Source organism: Schizosaccharomyces octosporus (assembly GCF_000150505.1).
Source record: "Schizosaccharomyces octosporus yFS286 unplaced genomic scaffold supercont6.1, whole genome shotgun sequence".
In the NCBI taxonomy this organism is placed as follows: Eukaryota; Fungi; Ascomycota; class Schizosaccharomycetes; order Schizosaccharomycetales; family Schizosaccharomycetaceae; genus Schizosaccharomyces; species Schizosaccharomyces octosporus.
This window is the reverse complement of record NW_013185619.1, coordinates 4,574,091-4,600,327: the sequence shown is the minus strand read 5'-3', so window position 1 is coordinate 4,600,327 and position 26,237 is coordinate 4,574,091. Positions and strand designations below refer to the sequence as shown.

Below are 26,237 nucleotides of genomic sequence, written 5' to 3'. Positions count from 1 at the left end.
CACTACTCAACTCTGGAGTACTGGCAGAAACAAGTTTGGGTGTTGTCATTTCCTTTTCCTTTTCCTTCTCGGAAGAAAAAGACTGTGTATGTCCAACTTTTATTGACTTTGACTTTGGCTTTGGCGTCGAACTTTCCAAAAAGCCGTTGCCGTTGCCGTTGCCGTTGCCATTGCCCTTACTCATGCTCACGCCCATGTTTGGTGAGAAACTATATGCTGTACGAGCATTTTCGCTAGTACTTCCATCGATCGTACGATTTCCTCCGTTCCCCAAGTTTGATCCATGAATATTTATCATTGCTGACTCACCAAGAAACATCTGTGCACACCTAGAACAATATACACAATTCTCAAATGAAGAACAACAATCACTATCCCCATCCATCTCTGCTGCAAAGTATGAACGCACACACATCGTCTTGTCCTTCATAAACATCTTCATCGACTCGTCCACATGCTTGGACCACACAGAATCGTGTTCCTGGTAGAAAAGAGCTGCAATAGCATACTTACCATCTCTTCCCGCTCGCCCTGTTTCCTGAGCGTACTGCATACACGAGTTCGGTAATCCATAATGCACTACCAGACGCACTTCACCATAGTCGATCCCAAGACCAAACGCCTTGGTTGCTACCATGATTCGTGTCCTACCATTCGGGTTGCGAAACTTTCAAACGACTTTTTCGTTCCGCTTCATCTAAATCTCCCGTGTAAATCGTGGCATCTGTACAAGGGAAAGATCCGACCGTTGAATCTTTCGTTGCAGGTATTCCACTTCGTGCTTTTTTGGCAAAACACAATCACACGACCATCGCCCTCATAGACACTAGCTCTTTCCATCAAGACGCTCAACTCGTTCAAAACGCATTAGCCACTAGCGGACGTAAAAGATAGAATAGATTCTGTCGCGCTGTCGATATGTCTCTCACAACGGTAAACGTAGCACCAAAAGTTTTGCTAGCACGAGTTTCCAGCGGTCGTGGAAACGTTCCGCTCAACAGATGAATCGGTGCAAACAATGCCGACAATCTTGGTGCCTGTAGCAAAGTGTTTCTCCAAGTACTATCCGTCAACAGACTATGGGCTTCGTCCACAACAACACGAGCTAAGCGACCAGCAACGCCAAGACTCTCAAAGAATGCCAATGCAGAATTGGACAGTGCAGACTCGTACGTAAGGATAAACAGGTCGGGCAGTTTTAAAGCGGAGTCACGGGTTGGTTCCTGTACTGAGTCCAAGTATTCGTGCATTCGACAAGTCCTGTTTCGTTAACTCTTCGCATCATGTCCTCACGTAAGGATATCGCGGGTACAACAACCAATGTGGTATTGTTTGGTCGAATGGTTTATCAATCAAGGCTGGCAACAGAAATGATAATGACTTACCCGATGCTGTAGGAAGAACAATAATCAGATTCTTCTGACCTTGCACAGAAAATAAACTGAATGAAATTGTTCTTGGACCGAAACTTTGCACTCAGTCCACAGAATTGGGCTAATGCCCAACGGCAAAGTTGAACGTAGATCTGTGAAGGAGGAATCCCAGAGAGCTAGTATCCGTTGCTGTTGCTGTCGCTGTTGCTGTTGCTGTTGCTGTTGTTGTTGCCGAACAACAAGAAACACACTACTTTTTGCTTCTCCCTTTTGTTTTCTTACCTTCTTCTTCAACCGCTTGTTTAGCACTGTGTAGCATGCTCTTCAATTCTTTGTCGACTCGCGAATTCTTTTAGGATTGGATTACATTGTTCAACCAAGAGACCATGCGCAGAGTTGTCTTTGATTTTTAGCAGCTCTTGCCATTGAAAACTTGCTCGAAAAAATTCGCAAAGTAATCCGCTGGCAAATAATGCAACTTGTCCATCGTGCGTCCATATATGAGAAGCGCTGTACTTCGTGTATGCCCGGCTTGTAGATCAAAATACGAATTTTTGCTCATGTCTTCCTCTAAATTTCTTTCTTTAAAGTAATGAGCAATATGTCGGTAATTTCGAAATCCCAACGCTTTCCAAGGCATTCATATGTCACCTTTGGAAATATTCGATAAGGCATCCCACTATCCAAACGTTTCCCACCATTCACAACAAACATAGCATTCGTATAAACAGCAGCTGCTTGTTTGTTTCCTGTTTTCACAGAGCTCAAGAATGCTTGAAACGGACGTACTAGTGCATAGTATCGAAGGGCCAATGTTGACAGAGACTCTGGGAGGAATCGAGGGATTGGCTTTTCCGCAAACTTCATGTTTCTCGTCTTGTCGTACCGGCTGTAAATCATCAAACGACCAAACATCAAGTACAGCTCTCGTGCTTTGTACTTTGAATTCTTCAGCGTCCAATGTACCATTTCTTTTGCTCTCGCCGGTTGTCCAGCCGAAATATAGACCAAGCAAAACAACAGCTCATTGAACTTGGTCGCCTTTGTTTCATAATTAAGAATCGATGTCTTTGACCATTTCAAATCTTTTTGAAGACTGCGTCAAAGTCATCCATCCACGACATGTCGTTCTTTTTCTCTATCCTCGAGCCTTTCTTTTTCTCTTTCTCTTTCTCTTTATCGGTCCAGTCTTGCTCTTGGGTGCCATTCTGGCTTTTCTTTTGTTCGCTTGGACAAGCTCTTCAAAATAGTCGTAAAAGTCGTCCCTGGAAACAAGCGGCAAAAATCGATGTCGAAGTTCATCATTCTTCAAAACCGTTCGCAACAGCACACTTCTCGTCATCCGAATGTCTACGGATTCTTTGAAAAAGGAATACCCCAGCTTGCTATTGTTAATATCGTCACCAACTGACTGTAACAAAGAACTTGGTAGTAGCTTTTCCATATCCACACCAAAGCATAATTCCTCCAAGAGCAATTGCAACCTTGAAAACATGCTTTCATACAGATGGCTCAGATCACTTAGGTCCAAGACAACCATATTGTTGATATGGCTCCCAACAATCGTATATTTGGCATTGAACGCCGGTCGAAACAATACCCTTGACGGGTTCAGACCTTCCAAGGTATTCGCATACCCCTCCGTCCTAGTCACATCACGTACGATTTTGTTGGCTTCATACAGAATGTCGTAGATATTCCTTTTGCCCAGAGATATATAGCGAAACACGTGTGTGTATGCAAAGGAACCAGCCGTATGAAACTCTGGTATAGAAGACAGTGTGACTTTTCCTTCCTCAACCAACCGTTGCAATTCACTGGCAGCGACCAAACGACACGTATAAATCAAGGGAGCAAAGAACGACGAAATTTCATACGCATACCTTGACGTTCCATCGTCACGCAGAGACAAGCATGCCAAGAACTTGACGATTTCTGTGTCGCGGATACTTTCCGAGAATTCGTACTGTCGTAGAAAAGCCAACTTTAATGCCTCGTGCAATTCAGCATACGCTTCATCCTTTCGAAAGTAGAACCCTCTTCTTTCTTCCTTCTCGTCAGCGTCGTCGTCAACGTCGTCACCGTCCTGTTGCCCTCGGTCATTGTTTTGGTCTTTCTGTATACCAGCAGCTTCTTCCTCTTGTCTCTGTTGCTCCAACTCTAATTGTAAAGCACGTTCGCGTTCGATTTCTTCAACGCTTCTTCCTCCATCATGATAATGTCATTATCATTATCATTGTCATTATCATCATCGCCAATAGCGGTATCAATCCATTCAGAGACTTTGGCATCTTCGTCTTCGACTGTTGCTTCTTTTCCTAGGTGTGGTTCATCTCTTTTCGTTTTCGACCACCGCCTGTTTCGCTTTAGCTTCAGCTTCAGCTTCAGCCGAAACGATTCTGCACATCCGTTCCAAATGGGATCGTACATGGCCATCTTTTGACAATTTGGTCGTCGTATAAAAACATCAAATACCGAGCAGTACTTCGCGCATAATTGACGACGCTGACCCTTTGCTCCAGCGGATTCAACCCACGCTCTTGCGCACTGTAGTTTCCTCCTTCTGTAAACACTTTCTCGTGCCAATCATCATCCACTTCAAGTACTGAAATCCTCTATAATAATACCGAATCAACTCTTCCAGGATAATCTTGGAGTTTATGGCTCCGTCAATGTAATGCCATCCAATCAAGCCTTGCCAGTTACGGCCAAGTGCTTTGACAATGGCTCCCCAACCCAGTTGCTGGTTTAGCAAATTCTTTTGACGAGCATCCACCGAATCGTTGTCGTCGCCATACTCTTCAGTTGCATTTCGTTTTCTAGCGTATGTGTTTGTATATGTATTTGTATTTGCATCGGCATCAGAATCTTCGTCCACACGATCCAAATACCAAGAATCAATCAACGAATCCAATTGATGATTTCTATCTTCTCCTACTACGGGAGCGAAATCCACTTTAAAGTATCGATGTCTTTGATAGCTTTTGTTTTTCACCGTTTGCAACGAAACTCGTCGCATACACTCATTGACATTCACGGTCCTCCCATGATGCCGTCGGACATGACGGTAAAACGTATCTGCAATTCCATGAACAAAACCTCCTCCACTATCAAAACAAATGGTACATTCGTATCCATTCAACAAAACAGGCAAGCCGAATATACACGGATACGTCTCCCATGAGGATGAACGCTCGTTCGACACGGTGGATGGACTCTTTAGATCGATGTGATTCATCTGCTTAAACAGGTTTTCAACCTCATCTTCAAAGCGAAAAACATGGTGAACGTTTTGCATGTGTGATTTGACATGTTCTACATCCAGCAGACCTCCACATTCGACGCACGATACAGCATGGATCGATAAAATTTGCAAGCCGTAGGTAGCTAACCCTTGGTTGATCTCGTAGTAAGGAGACTCATGCGAGCAACAAGAGTTATCTTGGGTACCTTGCCAAACGCATTCTTGCTTCATATCAGACGTCTCGTCTTCAACGCCAATCCTAGCAACGGAAGATGCTCTTTCCGAAGCAGTCTCAAGAGGATTGGGTGTAAGAGTAAGAGACGGAGACGGAGAAGGAAAAGGAGTAGGTGTAGGTGTAGGAGTAAGTACTTTTGTTGCGCTTCTGTCGCTTTCCATAACGCCAAACCTTGATCGAAGCTCTTGGATTTCCAGCACAATCCGCAGCAATTGTTTTCGACATCGAACATTCATATGATTTCTAAGAAACCTGTAATTTAGACTGCCGTCGTTGATTTCGTCTTCAACGGAATTCAGTAGCTAGTACGGCAGCAACTCTTTAAACTTGATTCCAAAGCAAAATTCTCGAAAAGCATCTGCATCTTTTCGAACAATGCATTGTACAGAAGAGTACTTTGCCAATACTTCTTGTACAGTTAAAAACTCGAGCTATTTAGCTCTCTAGCCAAATCCAATCCCAATTCGGTTCTTGTTGATGCCTTACTATTGCTATTGCTATTGTTGCCGAGAAAGAAAGTGTACGAGAATGATATAATAGTATAATAGTTATTCCACAATGATATGTGTACCGCTTAAATACATACAGCTCTCTACGTGGATGATACGAGCTTTTTCTAATACGATAATACTGTCAGCGATTGTATGATATAAGCAGTACCTGTATATACTAATATGCTCCATACATTATATAAATATGTCTATATGTGTATATGTTGATATGTCTATATAATTATATGCTATATTCTTTATTCTATATATTTATGAAATCACAAATTACAAGCATATGCTACATAAACACAAACAATTTTTAAACATAAAACAGTATATATAGATTTGAATCGTAATAGTCAAAGCATAAAATGATTCAACATAGAGTTTATTCGTTTTCGTCATTCAATGTGTATGCTTAGTTACTTTTCGTTCAATCGTGCTCATCATCACCCCAAAAATCTATCTCAGTACGGATATAGACTGCTGGACTCGTCCATTCCAATGAACACTCATGGCGTTTGTACCATGGTAAAGAGGTACTACGCAAATTACAACAAATCACATATGATATAAAAGTGCAAGCGAACCACAATTTCTTTCCGAGTGTTGATATTCACGGAATGCAATTTCCTGGGTTCGACAACTTGGATCGTAATGGCCGTGAATCCAAACCTCTATTATGTACTATGTACAACTCCTCGTATCGTGCTACTCTCCTCCCCTCTCCTGCTCTCACTCTTCTACTTTCGCTCTCGCTCTGTAGCGTCTAATCTATTTGCCAAGAATGCCCCAGTCACCTTGTCCCCAAGTTGACTTTAGCGTCCAGTGTTTTATCTTCCACAATCCGTCTCCAGAATCCTTAACCAGCTCCACCCAGTACAATCCACCAGCAAGCAGAAAGTCAGAGCTGGGATTCATGCCCTCTCCACCACGGTAGTGTTGAGAAAGAGCAGAGCATGTCACTTGAGCCTTCGAGTCTCCTTCCGTGATGTTGATACGCATGTTGGAAAGGAGTGGTTGGTGTCCAATTTGGTGAGCATGGTATAGCATTGGCTGTAGATGGCGTCGTAGCCTTCCATGATGGTACCGTTGACGTCCAAGACGGCATCAGTCGTGAAGGCAGATTTGAACAGAGCATCGTCGGCGGTGTCTAAGGCGACGACGGCGCGATAGAGGGCGTCAGCTACGGCGTCGCGGCCGCTTAGGGCAGGTGCGAGGGTAACTGGAAGTGCCGGTACGGACATGACGGATATTCTCGATAAATAGTCTGTACTGGATTGGGATACTCGGGTGAGTCCTTGATAGTTACTTGGGTTTCTTGTATGCAATTGTAGGTAGGATGGCAGTGAGTGAAGGATTTACGGTATTTATGCCAAGCTGGAAGGATGGTGCTTTGTCATGCTTTGTCAGGCTATTTACATAATTGGGAACTCGCTAACAGGTATGTTATATTATGTTGTGCTATGTTGTGCTATCTTTGATAGATGGTGTTAACGGGGCCCCAAAGGGTTTGTCAAACGATCTCTGGCAGTCGGTTGCAAGTCCGACAGACATACTACGTGTTTCTGCATACAGGAGTGTACCGTGAAATACAGCAACTACTGCGCACCTCAAAGCGATCCACAGATCTATCCACAGCTTGTTTTACAATAGTAGGGCATAGCGGCTTATAGCTTTGCGCAAAAGTAGTGTGTATTTTGTATCGTAGCTTTTAGAAAATGGAAATTGGTAAATAATTCGACATCTAGCAGTCAGAAATCATTCGAATTCCGTTTGTTGTAATTGTATTTCTTTTGTTTTTTGTTCATGAAAATGAAAATCAAAACATATCGTTTTTTTTTTTCGACAAACACCAATTGCATCAGATATACGCTTCCCATTCCAACACAACACAACTCAACTCATATACTCAATAACCAAATGTAACCCTAGTGTTTTGTATCGTAGACAGTGGGTGTAGTGTATTGTTGCCGCCAGCCAAACGGTCGCATGATTACAAGGTTGGTGCTGGTTCAGTTTTTTTTGCTTTTTTTATGCTTTTCATTTAGCTGCTAAAATTAAAATTCTTGAAATTCCCTCAAATCTGTCTACATCCAAGTGTTTGTTTACCTACAATTTGTAGAATGCTCTTGTCTTTAAGCATAGCAGTTTTTATTTTTCAATGATTTTTGTGAATTGAATTTGGATTATCTTGTTTTTTTTTTCGAAGAGCTTTTACTTTTGTCATATACTGTTGTTCATCCAAGTAATCCAAACCAAGCTATCTCGTTGCCGTTGAATCATTCATACCGGTTTATAAAATTGTCAAGCAATGCCTTCCTTTTTCGTTTGAGTTGATCTCAGCCCAAGCAAGTCAACTAAGTCACGATACGAGTCATAATACTCTATACGATGAATTGAATTTATAATTCGTCAAGAACGAATCAACGACTATTTCTTTTTAATTTTCATATAAAAAAAGAAAGAAAAAGCAGCGACACCGTCGATTCTAAACCATGCATTCACATAAAGAGCATAAACGAAGCAAGATTACCTTTTCTTTTCTTTTTCTATTCTGTATTTTTATGGACATTACCTTTACCTTTACTTTTCTCTTTTTTCCAACTATTATTTAGAAGATCATTGCATGCCTTGTTGTGTGTGGTTCCTTTCCAGTCCGTCATGTCATTTCTTATCCCAGAAATGCAGCATTCCTATGACCCAAATTCTCAAGCTGTAGCAGCAGCCTGTTTCTATTTCTATTTCTGATTCTCTCCCATAGCGTATTTGGAAACTGTTTTCGCTTGCTCTTATTTTATTTTATTTCATTTATTTGTTTATTTACTACTTGATTTTTGCGGAAAGCAAGTATTTCCTTAAAAATGAAAATAATAATCTATTGTACAACTATCAATAAACAAAATAAAAAAAGGAAAAAAAGAAAACAAATTGTCTAGTCAACTAGACACACCCTTTTCCAGGTCATTCAAAGGATACCGTTCATAATGGATCGCTGGAAGTAAATCTAGACAGAAAAGAAAAATATAAATAGCCCATAAAAATTCAACAACCCATTCAAATCTAGCTGACCGAGAATGGTCATGATAATGATACATACCTGCATAAGCAATGACGGAAGCAGTAGCAGCAAGACTGATCAAAGCCTTGAATAAAAGAAACAGCTACTAGATTACTTTGTTTATGATAACGATAGTATGCGAAAAGCCATTCAACCAAATTACTGTCAGCAGCAGCAAATGCCAAGACATAATAAGATGCCGTGAATTGCCAATTGAGGCGATGGTGATGTACCATATCACGAATAGACAGAGCAATCAAACAACCTGCACAACCAGCGCTTGTCAATACAGAAAACCAACCAAAAATAGCCTCTAACTCGGAAGATGTAGGATATATGAATCCCCATTGCCCACATAGACGAATGGCAAGGAGAGAGAGCATATAGAAAACACCTGTAATAACAGTCATGGGAATGAAAAATCCTTTGTATGCGCATGCGCACCCATATCAGTCAGAAAGACAGGTTTTGGTTGATCAGGAGCATGCCATTTGTGTTGAGTATTCCAAAGACCAAAAGAACAATCAAGCAAATTGCCCATGTTAGAAAGCAAATCAAAGGTATGGACACTAAAAGAAAGCCCAATAGCGGGGACGACAGCGAATTCGAGAAACACTGCCAACCATTTCTTTTTTTTACTTTTACTTTTTACTTTTCACTTTTGTCTTTTGTCTTTTTATATTTTTTTTCTTTTCCCTATGAGTGAGATTCAGATTCAGATTCAGCTTTCGCAACTGCTCGACTGGTTTTCAAACCAAAAGTATATAGTAATGTTTTTCCAATTTTCATGTTCATTTCTGGCAGCTTGATCTTTTATTTATGTTATTTTTCTCTTTATGAATGACTCATAATCCGCCGATCCACTGGCCGCAGTGCGGTTTCCAATTGCGGCTTTCACAAAGTATCCGCAATGAAGAATAAAATAGTAAATATTGACGAAATTTCAGCCTCGATGGTACAGTCAGTATTTTTAAATCGTTGCATGTTGAAATGAATCGTATTGTCGTATTGTATTTGTAGATAATTTATGGAAAACCGTTATGTTTGGTGGCTTTGTACTTTTCTGTAGATTTGTTGACATTGAGAAAGAATCTTAAGAATGTATGCTTGAAAGCTCCTTTTGCTACCTTCATTTTGTCGAAAACCTTGCAAACCCTTCTCTTTCAAATTTAAAATGCCTACTATATTATCACTATTGCAAATACTGATACAAACCAGTGGGCCCTACTAGCAGGGTTACCGCATCAACATTGGCAAATCCTGGACCAGAGAATATATATAATCGTATATATATATATATATGATTTATTAAATGAATTTATTTCCATCGTTAAGAGATAGACACCACAATTCCTTTTGTCTTTGCTAATGTGTAGCTTATTTTTACTTTGATGTGTTTTTGTGACAATTTATATGGTTGCTATTGATTTAAGTTAGTTACACAGTTACACAAAATAAACAAAATATTCTATTCTAGCTTGATTTTTCATTTCATTTTAATTTAATTTGATAATAATTTTTCTTTTGAAATGCATACTATGCAGACGTCTCCTCTCCTCTCGTCTCTGCTCTGCTCTGCTCTACTCTTATATAATATAAACTAATTATATTACAAAGCTTTCGTCGTTAGAATATTTCAACAGAAGAATTGCTTTCAGTAAAATCATTCAAATGTAATGACATTTAAGCATCTCTAATTGTTTCGATAATAACGCTCAGAAACTAGAAATACAAGAATTAGCATAATATGAGGTTCCAAAACTACCTTTGATGTTTACAATACGACGTACAATTGTCTCTTAATTAATAAAACACAAAACAACTATTTTATTCATACATTTATTCATTCATTAATTATTTTCATAACCACAAACAATGTCAATTCAGAATTACTGGATCCATAGGTTCGTAAACTCGTCTCATCATTAGAAAATATTGTGCGTTAAAAGTTTCCGATTCACTTCATAGTCTGTCTCTGCTGAATTAGAATCAGTGAATGGCAATTTGCTTTCTCGAGCGAGATTCTTCAATCTTTGGCAAGACAATGCTTAGAATACCGTGGTTAAATTGAGCTTCAATGCGGTCGGCGTCCACCCTGTTTGGAATGGTGATTGTTCGAGAGAAGGAACCAAAGCGACGTTCCGACCATCTTTGGTTTCCTTTGTCGCTTTCGCTCTTGCGTTCGTTTACAGATTCACCAGAAATCGTCAATTTTCCTTCATCGTAATGAACCTGTACGTCTTGCTTTTGACACCAGGAAGTTCTACATCCACCTCGACGGTATCTTTGCCTTCATGAACATCAATGGCCGGTGACAAATCACCAACACGGTTTTGGCGTTGGACACGAGGAGAATAACTCAAAAAGTCAGAAAAGACGTCTTGGAAGGGGTGCAATTCAAAGAAGGGTTGGAGAGACATTGTTAATAACGATTAGCAATAGCAGTTGTCAATTTCAAATAGCAGTTAAATAATTTAATACTGTTTGTAGATGTTGTCGATTGACTTTTACATGCTTCGAATTTATACCTACTCATCACGAGCAACTAAACGGCCTAGCACTTTCTAGATGCTGCCTTTTGGCCACCACTGGAATTCGTCGAATTTCCATGCCATTCCTTCATAGAAATGGCTTTTTCTTTTCTTTGCTTCTTTTTCCTTGTACTCTTTTGTTTACTCTTTTCTTTGCTTCTTTTTCCTTGTACTCTTTTGTTTACTATATATCCAAGCAAAAGAGAAGCTTAGCCAACGTGAACCATGTAAACAGACGCAGATGGAACTTTTTGTAAAATATGAGATGATGAATATTCTTATTATATTAACAGTTATGAAGTCTACGGCCACACCTAGGCGAAAACACCAGTTCCCGTCCGATCACTGCAGTTAAGCGTCTGAGGGTCTCGTTAGTACTATGGTTGGAGACAACATGGGAATCCGGGATGCTGTAGGCTTTTTACCGCTTCGTTTTTAAATTTTTTTCTTTTTTTTTTTTGTTTCTTTTGTGGCTCTTATTGTTGAAGCATATGGCTGGCATTTGGGTCGGCATGGTCCTTTGATGAAGGTAATAATAGCGGTGGAAGTTGGAAATGCAATGACTACTCTTAAATTCAAGAACTAAAGATCTTCCTAGACTTATGAAACGAACAACAAAGATCAGAAAATAGAGTATGAAACGAATAAATAATAAGCAATTGAACGTAGCTATGCTAGATACAATGACAATATCATCCAGTAATAAGCATTCTTACTTATCCAATGTTGAAGAGATCAAGTAAATAAGAAAACGGACGCCATTCAGGAGAATTCGTCATGCAAAATGCAATCTTAAAATAAATATGCAGGGACGAAATAATCGAAACATAAACACAAACATAAGCATGAAGGGAATAACCAAAACGATTGGGCAATATAATAAATAATGCTTTACTCTACGTACAAATCAACTCCTACTACTTTCCACATTCCTAGACTGACCAGGTTCCCGGCGTAACCCTGGAGATTGCTCAGAATGTTCAGTAGACGGTTGCTCGAAAGTATTATCACTACTATTATTAAATTGACATTCAGGCTCTGACGACATGCTGTTTCATGGGATAGAATTATCATCCGTCAAGTCGTTTCTTTCTGACGGCATTCTGAAGCCTAGAGCACTAATAATCACAGAAAAAAGCGAAGAAAGAAATGAAGATATTCCAGAAAAAAGCGCACTAATTCCAAAAAAAGCGAGGAAAGAAATAAAGATATTCCAGAAAAAAGCGAAGAAAGAAATGAAGATATTCCAGAAACAAGCATAGTGGTTCCAGAAAGGACTAGAGGAATCAGTGTAACGATAAAATCCACCAACACTAAAAGCATCCCATTAGTAAACAACTTTAAATTACAAATCCACCAATTCACTTACATGAACAAAAAATAAGAACATGTAGAAAGTCGCGATGACAAGAACAACTGCTACTGTAATTTGAAACCATAACCATACAGATTCTTTCATTGATTCCTTTATAAAGGGGACAAGGTATTTGTAAGAAAAGATAAAGTTCAATATAATTGAACCATTAAGGCACCAACCAAGCCGAAGAGCTTCATTCTCTTGTCTCCGTTGTGCTTCCGGGATTCTCGCAATTTTTGCCGGCCAAAAAATTAACCATAGTATTGGCTTGAGAAAATCCCCTAAAGAATTTAAGTTCCTTGCGCCATGCGACTAGAAGCTTCTTGATGTCGTCTTCTTGAGTATGATGGTGCTGGATCTGGATCGGACTGTAAACGTAAACTACCCTTCTCCATATTGTCAACATGAGAATATGGGATTTCGCTGTATTTAGGTAAGCAGTTCTCAGAACTTGTAGAAGAGCTCAAACAAGCAACTTTTGCTGGTTCGACAGTTTTTTGATGTCCTTCCTTTTCTTTTTGATCCATTTTTGTTGAAAATAACTGTGACTAAAGAATTTCTTAACCACCGTTGCTTGATCACTAAGTTACAGTGAAAATTATCGATTACAAAGTAAAAGGACCAAAAGCGTACAATTTCGAAAACAAAAAGATGCCATATCAATTTGGTTTATACATTAAAGTAGGAATGACAAAAGAGTCTTGAAGCCCAGAAAATAAGCCCGCAATGGCAAAGACTAGAGCTTTGCAGAGGTGAAGCTGTCATCCAACCCATTTGAGATCTGGGTGATGCAGTTCGTTAAAGAGACTTATCGATAGTTAGTAAGCGTACGCTATTATATATTTTATGCATGAATGAATGAACAGTTAGAAATCGCTTTTGTTTGTATAAATAACATAAATTTAATAAAGACGAAAACAAAATTCACTTGTCCGTACAAATTTTGTTTACCATAGTTCGACGTCGCATCTACAAACTTTCCATGTGTTTACGGATTTGAAAATAAAACTACGAAAATGGAGAGCGTTGTAGCTTTCTCAGAATTCATTTTCCACAGTCATAAAACCTTTTAAATCAAAAATACGCATTTTCAATACCTAGTTTCACATCATTCAAAGCAAACAGCCTAATATTCCTTTGTTTACTATTTGTAATAAACAGTGACTCTTTTGGATTATACTATTACGAGAAATCGCAACGAGGATGTGACCAGTCGGTGACATAATGTCGCAGCTTTTATGAAACGAGACATGCGAAAAGCCACTACCATGAGTTTTTAAACTTGTATCTTTGGTTTTAAAGAAAAGTTTCAGCTGAAAGATCTGTTTGGTTTTTGAAGCAAGGACCAATTCCTATTTTTGAAGACTCTGCAACAATTGGAACCAACTCTTAAGAACTTTTCTTGGTGATTCTAGTTGATTTCGTTTAGAGTATAACTGCAGGTGTTAGTTTGGGATTTAATGTGGCATTGCAAAAATGAAGAATAAATACACACCTGTTTCAGACTCTGAAGAGTCTTCGAAAACGCTCACTGATGAAAAGGCAGACACCCGTTCTTCAGAGGGTACTCCCCCTCCCTGTTTGGAATCCAATTATTCAAATTTTGACGGAGAATCCCTTTGTTTATTACTAGTTGGGTTTGAAATGAATAAACTTGTCGACGATTGTCAATAAACAGGGCGAATACCTTCATTCTCTCGTATACAACGAAAACTTCAGTTGCTAATACATTCATTAGCTTCAAACAAATTTATCGATTTAGAAATGGCTGACGGATCCGCTCAGAATTCCGCCGAATTATCCGAAAATAATATTAGGTCTGACCCTTCGCCAAATAAACAGTGGTGGAAAACACCTGTCATAGGAACAGTGACCATTATAACTATTATATATAATATTGTATTTATAGCCATAGTTTTGGTTACAACGTTTCTCTGTATTCGAACACTTTTTATGGTCTTGCTGGCAGCTCTATTGGATCTATTTGTACTTCTCTCCTTGGTAAGTCTACAATATCTTGTTCAGGACCGCTCGCTAATTTTTAGCAATTCTTTATATCTGTCCGGAATGGTACAGGGAAGCTGGAAGAGCAACAAAGAAGTGCATTAAGAAATTCACACCAGCTGTATGTAAAGCGCTAATTACCCTGATAAGTTTGAATGGAGTCGGGGGTATGTTTTGAAATTAGCAGGAGGCTTCGAATATATACATTCAGCCATGGTGTTGGTTGTTTTGGCCGTATTGAACATATGCTTGTTTGTTCTTCTCATTCGTAAGTTGCAATTTTCTATGAACCTTTCTAACTTCTTTAGGAAACCCAATTGGATTTGGAAATATGACAATTATCGTACCTACAGTAAGCGAAATTTAGTTTTGTTAATCTAGAATTTTTCATTAATTTTGCAGAACAACAGGATTAGCAGGAATCGTCCACCTCGTAACGAAGAAACCGAACTTCAACCTCTTGCTGATCAAAGCTCTGAAGTTTGAATGTGAGTGTGAGTTTCACCGAACCTGCTTTCATTTTTGTACTTCGCCTTCGCCCCTTCCTTGGGATCATCGATGTCAATTGCAGTTCACCAAGATCCCTGTATTCGCTGTCGCAAAAGCTTGAATCTGATAAATCCAGCAAACTTTGATTGCTTTAGCAATTCACTCTTTTACGACTTTTCTAATTAGTTCACAGCACTGTTGTTTATGCATCGTTCATTTCTTCGCATTCCGAATAGAACATCCTTTTTAATGATTATTTCATGATTTTGGCAACGAATATTGCATGGCAATGAGCTATTGTTTAGTTCAACACCGAGTCGTGTAATTGATTATGTCTTAGAGTTGACAAGGATGAATGAGAGTTTCGACAGTTATTATTTTCATTCAGTATAGCAAGCACGAATCTTCAGATCAAAAAGATCAAAAGATCAGATATATCTTAATACATTGATTAAACATTCATTTAGAGAGTCAAATCAACGGAAGATGAAATATTGCAAGTAGAACCCAATTTGTATAAACTACATTCTCAACCCATAAACCCAAACGCTCATTTTAACACTCATTCTGATGCTTTTTCGACAACAATGTGAATCAAGAAAATAGAGAATGACAGTTTGTATTCAAATCTTATTTTTATAATATGAAGGCATTCTCCATTCTTCCGTGGAAAACAACCAAAATTTAGAGCCGAGTAGAAATGCTTTTAAACGACATCAGATGTAATAGAATACTGGACGAATCCTTTATAGTAGAAGTAGCTTTGTAGACGACTACAAACGTCTACGGCCACACCTAGGCGAAACAAATATCTTTTATTCTATTCTGTCCCTTTATTCTAATTATTCAGTTTAATTTAGTTTAGTTTAGTTCTGCTTTGTTTCGTTTCAACCCGTCTTACATAGCAAATATTCTTCTTGTTTTAAAACGAATAGAACGTTGAAATGCATATAAATAATCCAATACTAAGAAAAACACATTCCAACAGTATGAGCTTACCTTACTTCACTCATACCAATGGTATGTCTTTTTCCCAATAAGAGATCTCTTCGTAACTTTGTACGAGTACATACGACTGAAGTGAGATATATCAGTCAGTTGCATAATATAAATCCGGAAGCCACATATTATGATTCAAAACTTATATCAATGAGAGATTGAAAAAGTACTTTGAATCCATATCTATGGACATACAACAACAAAACAAATATCAGACTATTAGCACATTCGATAAATAGATTTGGGGCTTCTTTCACCTGAGCAAAGCAAAAACTGAAACGAAACTCACATTTCGGTGGTAGACGTAAAATATTACTATTATAAGCTATCTTTGTTGAATAAAAATTCGCGAGTAAGTAATACAAACCAACTGAGATAAAATGAAACAAGCATTCATCTCATCTTCATATCACGACGGTCATTTTACTCCAAGAACGAATTTTTCTACCAAAAAATAGAAAACGATGGGACGGGAATCAACGTGATAGCGATGAAAACTAAAGCAAATCCAGTCCAGTCGACACCCAAGTTATGAAACACTCGAATAGCAAAATAGGAAATTCTGCAAACACAACTGCGCATCATTGTGTTAGCAGCCATCGTCGAGGCGGCACGGAACAAATAAGCATCAATTAAATAGTTGAAACAATTCAAGAAAATCAGCAAACTTCCAGCTCCACTAAGCAAACCAGACAAACTAGGTACGACCCAATGAAAATATGTATAATTTACCTGACCATGCCATCCAAAAATTACCCGCAGGGAAGATGAAGGCTCCTATAATTAAGTGAGGGACGGTCGGACCTTCCGGATAGAGAAATGATCTTTTTCGGAAAAGATATAGGTGGATACGCTTCCAAAAGCAAGTATAAAATACCATATACAAACGAAAGGTAGAGTATAACCAAGAAGACAAGGAATTCCGTAATTAAAAGCTTCATGGAAACTGATAAATAGATACTGAGAACATTTTTAGGGATTGATATCTGTCCTCCGTCTCGGCACCCGCAAAATAGTTGTCATCGGAAACTGTATGCTTGAGTGTTGTTTTCAACAATCTTTTTTGCTTAGGTCTCCTCGCAATTGAAAGACTACAAGAACAACAGAAAAGAGTCCTAATGAACGAAATAAGGTACCGGCTTTATCCCAATCCAAATACTATTTTCTAATAATCCTACTAATGACGGAGATAGTAAAGGTCCCTCAAATACTAGGGCAGCAAAGGACGTGATAGCAGTACCCCGATGTCGATTGGACCCTACACTCAATGACTTTCTCCCGCGCACCAGGTATGCTTTATGCGGTATGCGGATTTCGGCTTATGTTATGCGGATTTCGGCTTATGTAATTTATCTATGTAATTTATTAGGAGAAATGTTTTATATACTTCCTTTGTATTCTAAAAGAAAAGAAAAACTTCTGGAATCTCCTGTTACAGCAAAGTGAGCATTACCCACCTTACGACTGCCACTGCTATTCTCAGTATCGATAATGTATTCTCAGTATCGATAACGAAAATGAATCAAGAATCAAAAGCTCTAAAGGATGGATCAGTTGTTTTGCAAAATAGCTTTGATCCTGCCTTGGGATTGGAAAGTTTACCACCTATTGATGCAGTACTTTTAAGTCACGAAGATCATGCAGATAATTTGGATGATCTTGGACGTCGTCTTTTAGATGGCCGTAAAGTCATTACCACTATGGATGGTGCAAAGAATCTCCAACCTCGACCAGGTGTTCGTGGCATTCGCCCATGGGAGACAATTCCACTTGAGGTGGGTGGGAAAACCTTTCAAGTTACCGGGGTACCTACAAGACATGTTCCGGGAGGAGAGTGCACCGGTTTTATCTTGGAGTGCGACACATTCGGTACAAATTCTAAAGGACTTTCAAATGTGATTTACTTTTCTGGTGATACGGTTTACATTGACGAAATGAACGAAATTCGTAAAAAGTATCATGTATGCGTTGCTATCCTGAATCTTGGAAAGGCCATTATGCCTTCTCACGATGGACCGCTGCAGATTACTATGGATGGTAAACAAGCTGGGAGACTAGTCAAAGATCTGGATGTTGGGCTGATGGTACCTATTCATTTCGAAGGATGGAGTCATTTTACTCAATGTAAAGAAGAATTAAATCGAAATTTTGAGGAAGAAGGAATCAGCAATAGAGTCTGCTGGGTTACTCCAGGAAAGCCTACAACCTTGGTTTCTGGAAGTGATAATGGGCATTTTTGATGAAACAGGTGAAAAACAAAACTTAAAACTCGAAAGGCATAGTAAATAAAGTAGATAAATAAATATTATTATTAGAAATAAACAATGAGTGAATCTTGAATGATAAATTTTGTCACTGTCACTGTCAAATCTCGTTTGTTATTTGAGAATAAGGGTATCATTGAAAGAGTATACATTTCTATTTGAAAAAAATTCAGGCTTAACTTGCTAAAGTGGATGATTCTATACTATTTTCTAACTAGTAATGGCTTCCAGGGACCTGATACGGAAACAAAGTATACGAACAATGTATTTAGCTAGATCAGTCAAATGTCCCACTCTGAAGATTCAATCTTTTCCACTAAATATATATGCAAGTATTTCAGTAATTAGTAAGTTTTTTAATAATCCAAATTTTAGAATTTGCAATATTCAATCAAAGAATGAGACTTTACTTTTAGTAATATTATAATTGATTATACAATATGATTATCGTATCGAAATATTTACCAATATCATAGTATGACAAGGACGTAAATCGTAGCGAGAAATGTGACCAGTCCGTGACATAATGTCGCAGCTTCTATGAAACGAGACATGCGAAAAGCCACTACCAAGATTTTATGAAACTCGTATCTTTGGTTTTAAAGACAGTTGTTCCGTAAGGATTGTTTGCTTTTTGAAGCAAGAACCAATTCCTATTTTTGAAAAATCTGTGAAAACTGGAAGCGGTTTCTACGGACCTTTTCTTGGTGATTCTAGTCGATTTCTTTTTCAACTCTAAATATTGCCGTTCTTTTTGGTTTTTGGCTTGTCATTGCAAAAATGAAGAATAAATACACTCCTGTTTCAGACTCTGACGAGTCTTTCAAAACACTCATTGATGAAAAGGCAGACATCCATTCTTCAGATGGTACGCCTCCTCCTTATTCAGGTAAGATTTATTGAAATAGAAAGGTAATGGTGTTTGTTTATGTTCCCTGTTTGTAATCCAGTTATGGAGATTTCTTACTGAGGAATCCTATTTGTTTATTTGTTTGTTGTTTTTAACCTTGTCGATAATTGTCAACAACAGGACGAACGCCTCCTTCCTTTCACAAAGAACGAAAACTTCAGTTGCTAATACATTCATTAGCTTCAAACAAATTTATCGATTTAGAAATGGCTGACGGATCCGCTCAGAATTCCGCCCAAGAATCTGTTGATAACACTAGGTCGGACCCTTCAGCGAACAAAGAATGTTGGAAAACCTTTGCCGCAGGCATAATGACTATTATAACGATTTTATATAATCTTGTTTTTCTAGCCATAATTTTGGTTACAAGGTTTCTCCATATTCAAGAGCTTTTTATGGGCTTGCTGGCGTTTCTATTGGATCTATTTTTATTTTCCTATTAAGTAAGTTAAGAATATTTGTTCTCGAATAACTGACCTATTTTTAGCGATTCTTGTAACGTATCCAGAATGGTACAGGCAAGCTGGGTTCAATATGTGTGTTTCAGCATTATATGTGTGTTTTCTCAATGTCCCCGGTTTCGCCATGTATTATACTGCAAAGAAGATAATACAATTTGAAAAGATAAATAATCTTTTTCTCTACGTTGTTTGCTTTGTTGATTTTGTCTTGTTTCTTTTTATTTCGAGTATGCCATACAACCTGCGAAATATTCTAACTGTTCTAGTGAATCCAATTGCCCGTGAACGACTTAGATTATTAGTCATTGATATAGGTAACGGCGCAAATGCCATAGGAAACGGCATACTGTGAATCGTGTTTTTGGTATGTACACTACGTAAATGCTTCCTATCATAGAGCAATTATTAACCAAGTTAAAAGGAAGAAATCAAGGAGATGAAGTACCTCAGAACGAAGAAATCGAACTTCAACCTCTTGCTGAGCAAAGTGGTGAAGTTTGAATTTTAACGAACCTGGTTTACGTTTTCATAATTTGCATTTTCTTTGGAAGTATACATGTCAATATTGCAGTCCATCAACTTTGCATTCGCACCATCCCCCAAAGTAAGCATTATCTTAATAAGACGGCTTAAGTTGCTTTTCTCATTCACTCTTCCATGAATCTTTTTAATTCGTTACGCAATATCGTTGTTTATGCTTCGTGAATAGAATCGAACACCCTCTTTAATGATTATTTAAGTACTTTAACGAAAATTCTGCCGTGATTAACTATAGCTTCAACAGAGTGCCGTGTAATCGCATGTCTTTTATAAATGTAGTCAAGGCCGGAATATTGCAATGTCAACATACAGAAGAGTCTTTTACTACAAAATGTAAGAACGCCCTTACTGGATCACAACTGAGCTTGTAGTAATCTTACCGACGGGAACAAATGTTTACGGCTATACCTAGGCAAAAACAGCACACCAGTTCCCGATCGATCACTGCAGCAAGTGAAAACCGTCTGAAGGCTCGTTAGTACTATGGTTGGAGACAACAAGAGAATCCGAAGTGCTGTATGCTTTTATATTTTGCTAATTTTATGGTCAATAAAGTCTTTTATTCTATTCTGTCCCTTTATTCTAATCATTCAGTTTAGTTTAGTTTAGTTCTGCTTTGTTTCGTTTCAACTCTTCTTACATCAAATATTCTTCTTGTTTTAAAATGAGTAGAACATTGAAATGCATATAAATAATCCAATACTAGGACAAAACACATTCCAACAGTATGAGCTTACCTTACTTCACTCATACCAATGGTATGTCTTTTTCCCAATAAGGGATCTCTTCGTAACTTTGTCGAGTACATATGACTGAAGCGAGATATATCAGTCAGTTGCATTATATATTCCGGATGCCACATATTATGATTCAAAAGTTATATCAACGAGAGATTGAAAAAGTACTTTAATGCATATCTGCGGAGATTAAACAACAAAAACAGAATAACAGGCTATCAGCATATCAATTAAACATTCTCGAGGATTCTCTCGTCAAACCGAATGAAAATACAGCACGTCGTACCAAAGCCAAAGCAAAACAAAGAAAAATAAATTAAAACAAAAGCTAAAAGGAATTCACAATCTAGTGGTCAAAGCAAAAGATTTCCAAATTGTGAGTCATTCGTTTCTGGAATGGCTTCGCTAGTATACAAAACAGGTTGAGATGAATTGAAAGAAATACTCATCTCATGTTCACATCACGACGGTCATTTTACTCCAAGAACGAATTTTTCTACCAAAAAAGTAGAAAACGATGGGAACTGGGATTAAGGCAATAGCGATGAAACCTAAAACAGATCCAGCCCAGCCAATACCCAAGTTATGAAACATTTGAATAGCAAAAAGAGGAAATCCTGCAGCAACAGAACTACGCATCATTGTGTTAGCAGCCATCGCCGAGGCGGCGCGAAACAAATAAGCATCAATTAAATAGTTTAAACAATTCAAGAAAATCAGCAAAATTCCAGCTCCAGTAAGCAAACCAGACAAACTAGGTACGACCCAATGAACATGTGTATAGTTACCTGACCATGCCATCCAAAATATACCAGCAGGAAAGATGAAGGCACCTATAATCAAGGGTGGAAGACGACCCTCCGGATACGGCTTTCCACCAAGCTTTAACACCTGTCGAAAGTACCAAGGCTCAAAAGCAATATTGATACCGCTGCCAATAAACACGCCCACCAACAAACCAATGTAAGGGAGTTCAGCAACACCCATGGAGAAATGGCGTTTTTCAGAAAAAATAATTGGATATGCTTCCAAAAGCAAGTATAGAATACCATATACAAAAGAAGAATAGAGTGTAACCAAGAAGACAATCGGCTCCGTAAATAAAAGCTTGATAGGAATCAACAAATAGTTTTTGAGTACACTTTGAGGAGTTAGCGTCTGTTCCTCTGTCAAGGCATGCACAAAGTAGTTGTTATTTCGCGAACGATAGAGTTGAGCACTGTTCTCTACAATTTTCTTTGCATAAGTTTCTTCGCAACAAAAGACGACAATCACAACAGCAAAGAATCCCATGAATGAAGTAATGTACTCGGTCCATCTCCAGCCCAAATAAGATTTCGTAATAAATCCGCTGATGATCGGGGATAGTAAAGGGCCACCGAAGACTAGGGCAGCGAAGATCGTGATAGCAGTACCCCGATGTCGGTTGGAATACATGTCCGCGAAAGCAGCAGCGACAATTGCCATAGGACTACTAGCACAGAAACCACTAAAGAATCGACAAATCATGATTGTCTGGATATCTTTGGCAACGGCCACTGCAATGTTGAAAATGGCAAAGCCAAACATACCGACAGCCACAGGTGATTTTCTACCAAATAACTCTGACAGCGGACCCCAGACGACTGGGCCACAACCGTAACCGCAAATGAACAAACTAGTACCTAGAAGAGAGACTGTCATGCCAATATGATACAATTTAGGAAGAACTTCTGTAGGACCGGAAAAAACTGATGAAGCATAGGTAGAACAAAACGCAGCCCAAGAATATACAGCCGTAGTCCTTAGTTTACGAGAAAAGGGCCAATTAACAGCAAGATGTGGAGAATCTGGGTTAATTGTATAAATAAAAGCATCAGGATCATTAACTCTTGGATATATTTTTCCAGAAGGATCTTGATTCTCAATATCTCCTCTCTCTGCTGCATCTGCAGGTATCCAAGCTTCCTTCTCTGAGGTTTCCGAAAGCTTATTTTGAAGGATCGAGTTTTTACCAGTATCATCATCATCCCGAGGTATAAAAGAAGAAGACGTTTGCTGTTGCGAATGGGTTGATGTCCGATGATTTAGATCTGATAGGGAATGAAAAACTCCCTCGTTTTGCGATACATTGTTCTTACTTGACAATGTATAAGTCTCGGGATGTGCGGTTGCAGATTGAACCTCCTGCACTTCGTGAATGTTCCAAGACGCATCAGGATCACTAGAAGACATGGTAATAATGTAAAGAACTTTTATTTATATTCAATGAATGATGCAAACCTTGACAATTAGAACGAAAAGAGACAGGGATAGCGAGTTCGCTACTTTGCAAAAAATTTACGGTTGTAATAGTTTACGAACTTTGTTGGTAAAAAAAGAAAAGGAAAGCAAAAAGAACAGAAACTTTCGAAAAATTACCTATTCGTGGTGAAATTTTTCAATTCTGTTCAACTATACTTTGTTTTTTTGAATTGGAGTTGAATACTTTACTCTGACTTTAATAATACCTTACTTAGCTTAGCACAGAAAATTTGGGGGATGGTCCTTTATTTATATCTGATCCCAAGACAACATGGACAGTACAGAGAAGTTTCACTGCAAAGATTGAAGTAACAAATTTGGGCCAGACCCTGAATACCGTGTCTTTAAAATGCGAAGAAAAATTTTGTCTCGGAATATAAAAAATAAAAACTCCGATCATATGTGACGGCTTATTGATAGAATGATTTTCCTATTTAGTTAGTAAAAGGAAAAAATAAATAAAGATTAAGAACTAAATAAATATATTAACTGTACGACCGTCGCAAATTGTTGAACTTTTGGTTTCGCATATGTGAGAGATTTTTCTTAATAGCACAATGTGTTAGATCTAATCTTCTTATCTAATCTGGCTTTAATTTGCTATGATCTGATAAAAAAGAAAAATAAACATCGATCCGTATGCTCTCATAGAAAAAAGAGAGGCTAGATTTTTTATTTAAATCAAATCAGATGAATTGTCCTTTAGCTATAGCTTTACAGGAACGTGAAATCCTAATGAATACGTAAGGATAGCAAAAAAATTCTTCTAGTCCAACACAAAGTGTCAGGTTTGACTCGTGGAAACTCCAAGTTGATAGATGTCACAAGGAAGAATCAGTGACAAATTCTGTTAAATCACTGAAAACTCCCACATCCTTGTTTTTAGAAATTGAGAAAGCTTGGCTTTTTTTAGGAAAGGAATAGTTAGAACAAGCACATAGCAAAGAAATATAAATGTTAAAATAAAGCAAGTTATATGGATACATTTAAAATGCCAAAAATACAGTAAATTTACTTGATGAATACTTTATCAGATATTTAGATTTTGTTTATACTCAATGGAATATGATCTATCAAAATAAAGTAAATGGAAAATAAGAATATAGATTATAAAAAGACTTGTATTTTGATGCTAAATAGTATCCAGATGAATCAAATGCAAATCTTTTCTGGAAGGATATGCGATGTACCGATAAAAACATCTGACAATGACAAACCGTTTAGGGAATAATAAGCTCCGTAGCGATACCAACACACTCACTGGTATGATTCTCTCTTCCATAATAAATTTGATAAACTTCATTGGTGTTTGGAACATGGCATGCAACTGGGAAACTAGTGTTTAAACGGAATTCGTAGCCGATGCCAGTGGTAAGTTGCTTAGTGTTAAAACCGGTCAAGGAAGAGTTATTAGAGGATTTAAAGACAAGAGCTCCATCCTTGTCAAGAGAAGCAATCTCATCCTTATGGAATAATTGACTGTCTTTAAGATAAAACTCATTAACCTGATCAGCATTATCATATTGGGTCAAATAGACATGTCCTGACTCGCCAACAAAGAACGGATGAAGATGGACATTGAAATTACCGGAGTGAAAACTCATGATACCAAATTTTTTCTTGGGTGACAACTCATATTTAGTGCTTGCAGTAGCAGGTACCGGAGAAGCAAAGACACCGGTGGCACTAAGAAGAGAAAGCAAAAAAGCAGTAGACGGCAAAAACTTCATTGTAAAGAATTCAAAAACAAAACAATAACTACATTGATAATGTTAATAAACGTTTCAAACGGTGCACGTACTTCCAACACACTTTCAAAATGAATAGGTGCTGACGTAGTAATTCAAAAGAAAGAAAAAGAAACTACCAAAAAGATGCAATGCAATGTAACAATATACTGAGTCAGAAGAGTCAAGTGTTTGATACTTGAAATATGCTTTCAAGCAAGAGAATCTATCGAATATATAAACCAAAATTATTTATGTATTTATTGCACGAGAAAACCGGACTGCTAAAGATACAATGATCTTGGAAACAACCAAGTAAACTTTAATAAAGTAAACCAATATTAAAAATTAAATTATTTAGTCAGAGTATTCCAGGAAGAAACATATTGGTGATTCACTTCGTCATCTGAGGAGCACAGATGAATTGAGTTGCTCTCTGATCGATCATACATGGCAACAATCTGGAAAGCTTAAGAACAAGATGCTTCCAAAACACAGCCATTGTATTGTATTGCATCCAAGTTTCCTATTTCAATGAGGAAAATCAAAATTTTTTCTTTGAAGTAAAGTAGAAAGAAATATTTGTTCATTCATTCTCCCTACTGTTTTGCTTTTTTCTATGAATGAAGAAATTATCATCATAGGTGCAGCAAAACTTGTGTAAATAATTACGCTTGTCTGTATACATATCACTTGGCATTTCAGTGAACAAAGAAACTATAAATGCATCATACGTTACTATCGACTATGGAAAAATCCGAGAAATAAAAAAAAAGACAAAAACGCATTGGAAGCAAGATATAGTTAGGATTGCGATGCGAGTAGGTGAAACAATATTGGAAGACTAATGATTTTTTTGATTTGAATGTTTGTGATATTCTCTTTTCTTTTTCTTTGTTTTTTATTCGGAGAACAGCTGGATGGTCAAAACATGCTTAACCCAACAGGCGTTACTAGACATGTGGAGGAAAAAAAGCGACATTAATTCTTATTTCTATAGCGGTAACCCTAAACTTCTAATAATTATGATCAATAAAAAAGAAATAACCCTAATCAAAGGGACACTCAACGGTACTATCCAGCGGCGGCTGCAGAGCGACATGCAAAACTTATAGGAAGAAGAGCAACAATAAACAAAAATAATGATAAACATATGCTTGCTACTGATCCGTCAAGTAAAAATAGATCTGGCATCTTTCTAAAGAATGCTTCAAATATCAGACGCACCTCCTGAAGTTTTCAACGCCCTGAGACTAACTTGGTTTCTTATGTATTTTACATATTGCTCAAAAAATTCAAAAGATGAAGGTTCAGTATTGACATCATTACGATCAATGGCAGACTTTTCAAATCTCGTTGGCATTCACCGGTGGAATTGATTTTCATTCGTCGATACATCTTTTCTTCTTAGCGGTCGAAGCTGGGCATAGAATGATTAAGTCCAGTAAAACTAATCATTGCCCTTTAGTAAACACATCTAATCCAACAATCACTTAAAGATTTACATGACACAACAAACATGCAAATCCAG

At 37.9% G+C, this 26,237-nt stretch overlaps 7 protein-coding genes and 1 non-coding gene across 8 annotated transcripts; 4 read left to right on the top strand and 4 right to left on the bottom strand.

Moving 5' to 3' along the window:
* SOCG_01146 (RecQ type DNA helicase) lies at nucleotides 1-5,088 on the bottom strand (the record flags this gene model as incomplete). The annotated part of the gene is made up of 4 exons (XM_013160418.1): nucleotides 1-1,549; nucleotides 1,950-2,441; nucleotides 2,608-3,386; nucleotides 3,906-5,088. The coding sequence occupies 4 exons, from the start codon at nucleotides 5,086-5,088 to the stop codon at nucleotides 1,382-1,384; spliced, it is 2,622 nt and encodes an 873-aa protein (XP_013015872.1). The 3' UTR covers nucleotides 1-1,381.
* A 1,029-nt stretch (nucleotides 5,089-6,117) lies between these two features.
* On the bottom strand, nucleotides 6,118-6,590 carry SOCG_01145 (uncharacterized protein; the record flags this gene model as incomplete). Its single annotated transcript, XM_013160417.1, has 2 exons — nucleotides 6,118-6,399; nucleotides 6,441-6,590. The coding sequence occupies 2 exons, from the start codon at nucleotides 6,588-6,590 to the stop codon at nucleotides 6,118-6,120; spliced, it is 432 nt and encodes a 143-aa protein (XP_013015871.1).
* Nucleotides 6,591-11,239: 4,649 nt separating this feature from the next.
* Nucleotides 11,240-11,354, top strand: SOCG_16234. The gene has a single exon (XR_001202991.1). It is a non-coding gene; the product is annotated as a 5S ribosomal RNA (ribosomal RNA).
* A 2,414-nt stretch (nucleotides 11,355-13,768) lies between these two features.
* SOCG_04638 (uncharacterized protein) lies at nucleotides 13,769-14,782 on the top strand (the record flags this gene model as incomplete). Its single annotated transcript, XM_013162384.1, has 7 exons — nucleotides 13,769-13,871; nucleotides 14,031-14,293; nucleotides 14,338-14,417; nucleotides 14,447-14,463; nucleotides 14,508-14,564; nucleotides 14,605-14,648; nucleotides 14,699-14,782. The coding sequence occupies 7 exons, from the start codon at nucleotides 13,769-13,771 to the stop codon at nucleotides 14,780-14,782; spliced, it is 648 nt and encodes a 215-aa protein (XP_013017838.1).
* A 2,519-nt stretch (nucleotides 14,783-17,301) lies between these two features.
* Nucleotides 17,302-18,024, top strand: SOCG_04637 (uncharacterized protein; the record flags this gene model as incomplete). Its single annotated transcript, XM_013162383.1, has 1 exon — nucleotides 17,302-18,024. The coding sequence occupies one exon, from the start codon at nucleotides 17,302-17,304 to the stop codon at nucleotides 18,022-18,024; it is 723 nt and encodes a 240-aa protein (XP_013017837.1).
* Nucleotides 18,025-18,828: 804 nt separating this feature from the next.
* SOCG_04636 (uncharacterized protein) lies at nucleotides 18,829-19,771 on the top strand (the record flags this gene model as incomplete). The annotated part of the gene is made up of 4 exons (XM_013162382.1): nucleotides 18,829-18,937; nucleotides 19,139-19,243; nucleotides 19,446-19,646; nucleotides 19,686-19,771. The coding sequence occupies 4 exons, from the start codon at nucleotides 18,829-18,831 to the stop codon at nucleotides 19,769-19,771; spliced, it is 501 nt and encodes a 166-aa protein (XP_013017836.1).
* A 1,381-nt stretch (nucleotides 19,772-21,152) lies between these two features.
* Nucleotides 21,153-22,910, bottom strand: SOCG_04635 (spermidine family transporter; the record flags this gene model as incomplete). The annotated part of the gene is made up of 1 exon (XM_013162381.1): nucleotides 21,153-22,910. The coding sequence occupies one exon, from the start codon at nucleotides 22,908-22,910 to the stop codon at nucleotides 21,153-21,155; it is 1,758 nt and encodes a 585-aa protein (XP_013017835.1).
* Nucleotides 22,911-23,994: 1,084 nt separating this feature from the next.
* On the bottom strand, nucleotides 23,995-24,963 carry SOCG_04634 (But2 family protein). The gene is made up of 2 exons (XM_013162380.1): nucleotides 24,781-24,963; nucleotides 23,995-24,737 (listed from the first exon to the last, which is right to left on the bottom strand). The coding sequence occupies exon 2, from the start codon at nucleotides 24,707-24,709 to the stop codon at nucleotides 24,200-24,202; it is 510 nt and encodes a 169-aa protein (XP_013017834.1). The 5' UTR covers nucleotides 24,710-24,737; nucleotides 24,781-24,963; the 3' UTR covers nucleotides 23,995-24,199.
* Between the last annotated feature and the right edge of the window lie 1,274 nt (nucleotides 24,964-26,237).

Coding starts and splice junctions, on each gene's coding strand:
- SOCG_04634 (XM_013162380.1), bottom strand. CDS start 24,709: ATGAAGTTTTTGCCGTCTACTGCTTTTTTGCTTTCTCTTCTTAGTGCC.